General features: G+C 33.9%; 1 protein-coding gene across 1 annotated transcript in view; it reads right to left on the bottom strand.

Annotated features, from left to right (window-relative positions):
- Positions 1-3354: 3354 nt before the first annotated feature.
- Positions 3355-9920, bottom strand: part of LOC145679747 (uncharacterized) — a 101753-nt gene continuing 95187 nt past the window's right edge. Inside the window, exon 2 of the mRNA XM_081750305.1 lies at positions 3355-4849. Coding sequence (XP_081606431.1) covers positions 4364-4849 — 486 coding nt within the window. The 3' untranslated portion in view covers positions 3355-4363. The remainder of the gene's footprint in view (positions 4850-9920) is intronic.

The following is a 9920-nucleotide window of genomic DNA, read 5'->3' as shown; positions in this document are numbered from 1 at the left end:
TTATATAGTACACACGGAAAAGAAAGTATTTGACAGTTGACAAATCTTCTTTTGCCAATAGCTCGGGAACAAATGAATTAATTTGGATCTTTTTGTTGTTATTCTTCGAATAGTTATAACTTGACAACCTGCCAAAGTCGGTACTCTAATAGGTTAATTTATTGTTGAGTTTTTAGGAAAACAAATTTTGTCAAATGAAGAATATTTTCTTTCGTGATTGTACAAGTAATGGATGATAACGGCTTAATAAATGACTGTACGTAAGTCTTGTTTGAGTTTGAACATAGGATTATACATGGTTGTGCATTTTGCATTATTATTGAAGTGCTGCAACTAAGTTATTGCAAAAGGTATGATAAATTCTTACAGTAATATGTCACATTGATTTACTCTGTATGAAAACTAAAATAGTTTAACATATGGTTAACCTCCTTTGTGCCAATAATTTTAAAATTAACGCTTGTGCCACTTTTCAACCTTGGCTTTGCAGTAGCTTTCCAAAGAATTAGCAGGAAGTCCAAACTTACACCCTGCAGGTAAATACATTTCTTTGGACAGTTTCACTGCTCCAAACTAAGATTGAAAAGTGTAGTATTTTTAATTTTATTATTATTGGCACAAAGGAGATCAACCATATTTTAAGCTATTTTTGTTTCCATACAGAGAAAAACAATATGTGACAACATTACAGTAAGAATGTATCATGCATTTCCCAGTATGTTGCAGCACTTCAATAATGGTGCACTATACGTACAATCTAGATCCTGAATATGTCCAATCCATATATTACAACAAGGCAATACGTATGCGATACAGGTAAAATCCGTATATTTCATATGGACAATCTATAAGCTACATACATCCAATTCATACATTACATATGGCCAGCCTGTACGCAACATACGTATAATCTATATGCTGTTTGCAGACAGTCTGTAAGCTGCATATGTGCACTCTGTATGGTGCATACGGATATTCTGTATGCTGTATCAGGACAAGCTGTGTGCGACATAAGGAAAATCTGTATAATACATACATACAATACGTATACTGTATCTAGTCGTACGTATGGGGCACAAGTACAATATAGATGCTGCCTCGGGGTTGAACGCAAGAAACGCACGTACAGAAGGTATATTGCATACTTCTTGAAATTATGCTCCGTCCTGATAGTGAGTGTCGTCATTATTAACCGACATGCTACATACAATCCTGACGTCACAAAGCTAGATATTAACTCCGTATATACTTGTTACTGCAGATGACGTCACACGAATGACGTCATTGCACTTATGCAGACAGTACGTATAATACATACTTTTTCAGCTATACGTTTGCTGCAGGATGTTATATACGGTTGTACGTTAAGTCCAGAAACTACAGGAATTACGAATGTAACCTACGTTTTTAAGTATGCCACCTACATTTTTTTTTCTCAGTGTAGGTCGCTCTTTTATGACAGCAGAACAGCTCATTATGTTAATTAATGAAGGAGTTATATGCAGTTCGCCAACCAGCCGCGGTCTCCCCTACTTGTTTCCATATTGAAGAAAACATTACTCCTAAAACAATCGACAATTCGGTACTACATGCTAGAACAATATAATAAGGGATATTGTCAGAACGAGGAGTAGTACTTTCCTTAATCACTTTAATTGCTTGAATTTTTCAGATTCAGTGATATTGGATATATCTATTACGTCATGGTTACCAATGTGTGATGGATAATTCATATCCTGGCTATTTGCATTATACTTTAATTCTAAATTAAAATTTCGCTAAAAACGTCTTTAAATAATTCCACATTATTTGATTCTGTAATTGATTTATCATTATGTTTCATTTCAGTTGGTATTTGCTTACCATCAGAATTCTTAACTAGAGGGTTTTTCAAAAAGAATTACGTGATTTTAAAAGACCATATGTATTGATAAAAGCATACTACAAAAGAACGATAAATTGCAAACTACTCACAAAATCTTTAAGTTTTAGATATGCTACTACAAATACTCTATGTGTTCAACACCAGCAGCATGAACAACATCTAGATGATATCTAAATCCACCATTTCATGGGAATTGTGAAGCCAACCTGGACTCTTACCTTTGCACAAGCATCCTATCTCTTCAAATTGGCGATATCAACGACGAATATTTTTGGGTGCAGCAGGGGCGGATCCAGGACAGACTTCTAGGGGGGCAGTGGGTTGAATACTCTTACTTAGAGCTACTTTTAAGAGCTCCAAACTTCTGGGATGAGTTTTATTTTTATATATAAAATAAAAAAGTTTCTCTTCTGGAAGGGGGGTGATTGCCCCGATCGCCCCCTGGATCCGCCCCTAGGGTGCAGGCGGATCAATGCCAATCACCATCGAAAAGCACGCTGGACCGAAATTACTGACTCAGTCTTTGCAAACTGCAGCACACAAAATGTCTTATGTTGAGCGGACGCTATCTTACTTCTGACTGACTGAAAAATAAGAAGACGAATTGACAAACATCTAATGGCAATTTTCTGAAAGTTTAGGCCACGCCCAATCAAACAACACTCATTTCCTTGGTGGCACGTCCCATGTTCCATAATTATTATCGTCTTTTTTTTTTTTTTTTTTTTGAAACGGTGCATTTTCCAGAATAATATTGTTATTGATAATACTGTTTTCCACACTCAAATAATATGATTTTATCATCTCTAAATAATTCTTTTTGAAAATTTTCTGTAAATCTGGGTATCTTTTGATATGTAGGCCTATAATTTTTATTTTGTCTTGCGTTGGCAACATATTTGGTTTTGTTGTTAATTAATACTGTATTTTCAGTTCCTTGTTCACATATTCAGGAGTTTATGTTCTTAGGTTTATTGTTAATTGGTTTCTTAGGTACACAATTATCTGGTACATTATATATATTGTTGTATGATGTACAATATATTGGTCGTTACATTAATATCACTAACTTTCTATATCTATCCGATACATTTCCTTCATTCCATTATACACACTTAGAAAAATCTACATTTTTAAAATCCTAAATTTTGGTTTGATTTGGTGTTACCTAAGTTATTATTATTATTATTATTATTAGTATTATTGTTATTTTGTTATTTTCCATTGAAATAGGAACAGTAGGTGAAAACAAAACATTTTTGTTAACAATGGGATTTCAAATATTATTGAATTATTTTCCATATTGATTAGTAGTATTTCTAATAGTCTATCCTTTTTAATGAGGTCATACGATCTATTCAATGGGAAGGGTACGTTATTAGCATACATCGACTTAAAATAAGTTGCAAAACTATCCGATATTGTTTTATTCGTACTATATTTTATTCCATCCAATATCATAATCCTAGAGTTCATTTTGCTAATTTTCTTACTCTGTATATATAATTCCAAAATGACTTCGTATTGTTTTTTTTATACACAATTCAGTTTCCTTTATATATTTTTTGTAAGCTATATCAATCATATATTTTACCTTTTTGTATTAAATTATTTAAATTTTCACAGTTATACATAAGAGTCCTTTTGTGTTTTCTGTAGTAATTCTTTTGTCTTATGCTGTTAATTATTTCTTTTGAAAACCAATATGGGTACTTTTTATTTAAAGGAGAGTTACTTTTAGGAACATTACTTCAAATATCTTACGTACACGTGAATAAAATTGTTAATAGCATCATTAACATAATCAATCTTATCAAATTCACTCTAATAAGCGTTACTGAATGTTTCATACAACTTGATAAAATTCACTCTCTTAAAATCATAATATATTACTATTCCATCCATGACATACTTTTCTACGTATGTTGTTTTAACTGTATTATTAAAAATAATAACTTCAAACATTCTACCACAAAATTACCTCCTGGGGGCTTACTCTCTACCATCCTTCGCTAAAATTGCGGGGCGTATGAATTAACGCAACGCAAAACTTGCAAACATCAATTAATTGAAATGCAGATTATCGTAATTTAAAAGGCAACTAAATACTGTAGACCCCTAATTAATTTAATTGAGTTGACGCCAACCTGTACGGAATGTAGCCCCTGGTGTTATATAATTAGTATAGTAATGAAAAAATATTGCAGGATAGTATCATACCGAAAAAAGAACACACACAGTTCAATAAATAAATATACAAACACTTAAAAGTCAACGTGGAATTATTTTATTTGGGTTTTAGCATATTGGCATTCCTCTTTCATGTCCAGTTTGTATGATTTTTGATTCTAACGACTGCATAGCAATGTCAAGTTATAGAAGTAAGAAATGGGATAACTTTTCTTTCGATATGGATAAAAGTGATAAGAAACACTTTAAATTTGCAATGCTGTTATTGAAAAGCAATAGAACATTACACTACATTCCGTCGGCGCTGTTAAGTGATCTAGTGCAAGTACGTATTTGAATAGCAGCTGCCAGTGAATATGCAAAATATCCCGCTGCTGTCAAAATTAGAAGTCCTAACACGCTTCGTAATTTTAAGGAACAGTTTGCTAGTAACGATTCAGCACCTGGAGTACTGATATCACGTTCGTGTTCATACATATCATCATTATAGGAGTCTGCAACTTCCTCCACACCTAAATTGCTCACTACACTGTCACATTCCCATGCAATGTCAATGTTACATTTGGAACTTTTACTGTTGTTGTCCCTCAGCGCCATTCCATGCGTCGTGTTGGAATTACCTCGTCGTGTGCCTGGATCACTGTGGCTTCTGTTCAACGCTGATACTGCAAAGAACATTTTCCGTTGGGGATCAGCTGGGCAGCTCTGTGTTGTGTTGTGGATGTTATATCTGTTGCCTCTGCAGAGTGGGCGTGAGCGCTGAATTAATCGCATCTAGAATCAAAGATAAAGAAAGTAATTGGAAACCATTGAATATCTGAATTTATATTGATGCTTATCTCAACTATCATGTTGTTCTACTAATTTTGAGTTAAAAATGTTAGAAAAAAAAAAGATCTTACAGTAACTGTATTAACAACTTTTGGTTTTACAATCTATCTATCTAGCTATCTATACTGGGTGTATCAAAATTCCAGAGCCAAAGGGCAACTAAGTTATGAGTTAAGACAGGAGGAAATGGAAAGAGAGGAAAATTGTTGGAAATAGGTGGTTTTCAATCTAAAATAGTGGATTTTTTCCAACTGCATCAGCTTTTTAGTACGTAAACTAGTAAGGCGTCGCATGTTGAACGAAAGAGCAATGTTTTCAACTCAGTAAGCTGTTCCAACGGAAAGTGAGGACATGGAAAAATGACATGGGGAGCATGCTATAATGCGGTGTGAATTACATTAGATCACCTCGAATCCATTTCCCGATAATACTGTATTGTTGATACGATGAAGGCCCGAATGAAACAGTCTTCTGAAGTAGCAACTTGGTTTCTCATTTAACACAGGGCGTCTTAAGCTATGGAACCCACATAGCTAGTGCAATTGGAAAAAATCCATAGATTGAAAACCACGTGTTTCCAACAATGATCCTGTTTCCATTTGTTCGAACTTCTACTTATAACGAAGTTGGCGTATAGCCCCGGAGTTTTGATACACCTGGTATCTATATATCTATATCTATGTCTATCTATCTATCTATCTATCTATCTATCTATCTATCTATCTATCTATCTATCTATCTATCTATCTATCTATCTATCTATCTATCTATCTATCTATCTATCTATGTTACTATTATTAAAAGTGAACTTAAAAATTTAGATATTTTGACTTTCTTTCATTCCTAATTTTTTAAATGTGGTACATCCCGACGAACAGATTTATGTTATAATACCGATATTAAGTGATATGATAGTATTGTATATCCTGACCAACAAACGAGTGCAGACGGCCAGTTCTATAACTAAAATGTAAACAGCAGTATTGTCAACCCGTTAGTTGTTATTAATCTATCAAAGTTCTTATTGTTCTGTTCGTAGCAAACAACTTCACACATATGTTCAAGTTGTTCAAGATATTCATTTTTACGATATGGAGATGGATTGAAGTTCCAAGTTGGACAGACTGACAATTATAGGTCCCTTATAACTCTAGTGAAATTCAGCAAATTTCTCTGAATTACATATTAAAAAGAAAATCTACAAAATATATTTGAAAAGCATAGGAAAATCCTTATAGATATTATGTTATCATAAAATTAATGCTAGTTCTGAAACTGATTAGAGTGAATATGAATTTGAAGAACGAAACCCCTGACATAAATTTTTCATAGTATCAAACTTGATAAGAACGAAGGTTGTCTTCTATTGTTTTCTAATTACTCGAAGATAGTGATGTTAAAAGATTGGTCGGAAATCACGGGGTCATATCTTACATCAATTCATGAAGAAGATGGATGGAAATATTAATTACGTAAATAAAATAATAATAATAATCATAAAAAAACAGCCACTCATTCTTTTGCAAACGTATATAGCTTATTTTAATGCTGTGATCTGAAATAAAGGTCGCAATCGCTTAAAGACGATCTGCCTTTGATTGAATTCCATCTGTGGATAATAATACAGGACTTTTCAGAGAAAGCTGTCGAGGAGTTGGGGCGGAGGGCAAATTTTATTAAACAAAGTTATACTTCTGACGCGTTTAATCTATAGGCACCTTGTGCTATAGGCAAGCTAAACGTAGTCCTTTCAAGTTAATCGAGAAATGTCATTAAAAGATGTTCGATAGAATATCGAGTTACAATTGTTATGTCTAGAAAAACAGACACAGGTAAACCTAAACTTTCAAGTTTCGAAATTACACTGTGTGTTAACCAGTTCGTAGAATTAATTCTTTGTTACCTAGTGCTAGAACCAGAGATAAATGCAGAGGGAGTCCAGGGGAGATTTTTGTGCTCATAAGTAAAAGTAGTGCATTTATTGTATGTTGAAGCAATGATAATTACATTTGTACCACCTATACGCTCATCTTTTATTAAATACTTTCGTCCCAATTCTACCAAAAGGCTAGATTTTGATAATAATCCTAAAAGAAAGATGCACTCTAAATTTTAGAAGCCAATCCTGAAAGGTAAGCCATTCAATCTCATAATCTTTTAAAAAATGCAGGGAAAATTTGTTTTTCTTCACCTCCCCCCCCCAAACAGTTTACATTCCTCGGAGAGAAAGGCAATGATTTCTTTTTAGCTTAATGTCCCACGGTTATGCCCTTCTGACGCTGATTAATGAAAGTGAATGATTTAAAATTAAGAATTGTGTGCTCTCCCACCAGGAATCGAACCCAAGACCACGTGAACCAAAGACCTCGTACAAAGTCACTAGACCACCAGAGGGTCGTGTGAAAACGTATTTAAATTCCCTCCTGGCTGCAACTAGAGAAAAATCATTTGTGCTAACTGAGAAATATAGTCTTTAAAATAAAAGAGCAGAAATCGAAAAATTTGTTAACCTTACCTTCATTAAAATTTGCAAACTATCGCACAATACTTTAAAATATCAACATTAAATTAATCTGTTAGTTATTGACATCGTCATTCCTGCGTTTTACAGGTTGATCCTGTTCCATAATGAAATTGAACAAAAAGTAACCATATCCTATACAATCTGCTTAAGCCATATCCTATACGATCAGTATATATATATATATTTAATTGTCGATTGTGCTATGTTGTTCTTGCATTGGTAATTTCCAAGCATATATATATATATATATATATATATATATATATATATATATATATATATATATATATATATATATATATATATATATATATATATATATCAATACACAATACGTTTTTATTACTGGAAGAGGGGGCCGAGGTAACTCGGTGGTAGAGCGTTCACCTCTGGTGCGAGGGATCACTGATCCGCTCCCAGCTTGCATCACGTTGGCATTGTGGTAGATAAGCACCTTGTGCATGGGTTTCCTCAAGATACACCCGTTTCCTCCCACTTGTTTCTAATCATCACCGTCTTCTTTAGCCTACACGGCATAATCGTGGGACGTAAAGATGAAAGATTTCATATCATGTTTTCATTAATGGAATGGTTCTAGATTCAATAACAGCTACATAGTTTATAGCATTCTTTATTAAGCACAAGTAGGCCAGACTACTTATAACATCTAACCTGCAAGTTTGAGAAACCGTTGGATACACTGCAGCAGTAAGACTCTCCATTCCCGTGTCCCATCCTACTCGCGCAGTAATTGAGATAAACACAACCACTAGTATCCCCAGTCAAAATCGGCACTGCTATTCTGATTAAGCAATGGATTTTGCTTTGATTCCAGATTTCCATGTATTATCTTTCACCAAAGAAAATGCATGTTTCTCGCGGAATAGTATCTTCTGTCCCTTGAAGTAATGGAAGATATGAGAAAATGAAATGAAATCCTTAAGTTTTTCGTCCCACGGTTGTGCCGGTTAGGCTAAAGGAGACGGTGATTATGAGAAATGAATGAAATGGTGGAATGAAGAAAGTGGAAGGAAACGGGAGAACTCCGAGAAAATCCACGCACACAGTGTTTGTCCACCACAAAGTCCACACGGCGCGAACTGGGATCGAACCAGGGACCCCAAGCACCGGAGGTGAACGCTCTACCACTGAGCCACCGCGCCCCCAACTATGAGAAAATCAGTTCGTTTAATGATATAATTGATCTTATTAAAACTTTTCAAGCTGTGGATCCTGGTAAATAACGAAATATGTTACATTTGCATATGCAATTGGGACAATACATAACACAAGTAGTGAAACATGCAAGAAAGACAGAAAACTATTATACGGTAAAATATACACTACACAAAAATAAAAATCACTTACATATTGTAGATGAATCCGATAATCAATCATTATCATTATTGTTTTATTGTTTATTATTTTAAGGTTAATCTGATTCAAAATCATATTATGATAAAGTTGAGTTGTGTTTCATAAAGAATCAAAGAAAAAGTAAACATTATCATGGAGTAAGAGATTACACATGATGTTGTTATTGTTTATGTTGTCTAAACATAATATGTGCATTATGTTAAAAAAACAAAAATTAAAAAAAGAGCTTGTAAGCTCTATAATGATGTAAAATATTTGTGTATTCAGCTTGTTCACAGAATACATAATTTCGGATATGACATAATATGCAGATTGGCAGAAATAAGCTGTCTAAAAATTTTGGACATGGCACAACAATGGAGAAACAAAAGTTTTCCAACAGCTAAGACATTTGACGTCACTCCAGAGTTGAGGAGACACATTCCATCGTCTGGAAAATGAAATAAAAACCAATTCTTTATGGTATTAAAATGGAAGTTGAGTAAAGAAACTCAAGCGTAAACAGTCTAGAAGAAGGTGTGAACGAGGTGCGTAAAACCTCGGTCTCAGGTTCGAGACCAGACGGTCTTCAGTTGTCGGTTGACAGCTGGACAACAGTCAGCGAGTATCCAGTTTCCAGACATCATCTATGGTTTAGACAACAAGCGTATTCAGGTATGTCATCGGCTATGTTGTGGCCTATGTTTAAATTTTTAAAAGTTTATAGGTACTAAATCTAAAAGTGTCATGTCATATCTAACGCTAAACATCACACATTACACTTAACTTAATTAAATCAAAATATAGTAATTATTTAAAGTATTTAATGTTAATCATTTAATATAACCTCTCGCTAAACATAAAGTAAACTTAGTTTATTCCTGTCCATTTCAAATAATGGACGGAAACGACCTAACTGCACCATTAAGCATTTTCATCTCCAAATCTCAGGCACCGATGCAGTGAGGTTAAAAATATTTAAAGTTTATAGCTGGAATATAGTATCTGAGTATATGGCGTAGTGGCTAATGTTCTTACTACTTAATTGATCCATGTTCGAATCTTCGAGTACACTTTTTTCTTTTCGCCGAAGGAACAGTTATTTAACGTAGTATTAGATATGGTTTCATATTG

The sequence above is a fragment of the Thermobia domestica genome, chromosome 2 (genome assembly GCF_964235325.1).
Source record: "Thermobia domestica chromosome 2, izTheDome1.hap1.1, whole genome shotgun sequence".
NCBI classification, from domain to species: Eukaryota; Metazoa; Arthropoda; class Insecta; order Zygentoma; family Lepismatidae; genus Thermobia; species Thermobia domestica.
The sequence above is the reverse complement of the archived record's forward strand: the minus strand, read 5'-3'. Positions and strand labels throughout refer to the sequence as shown.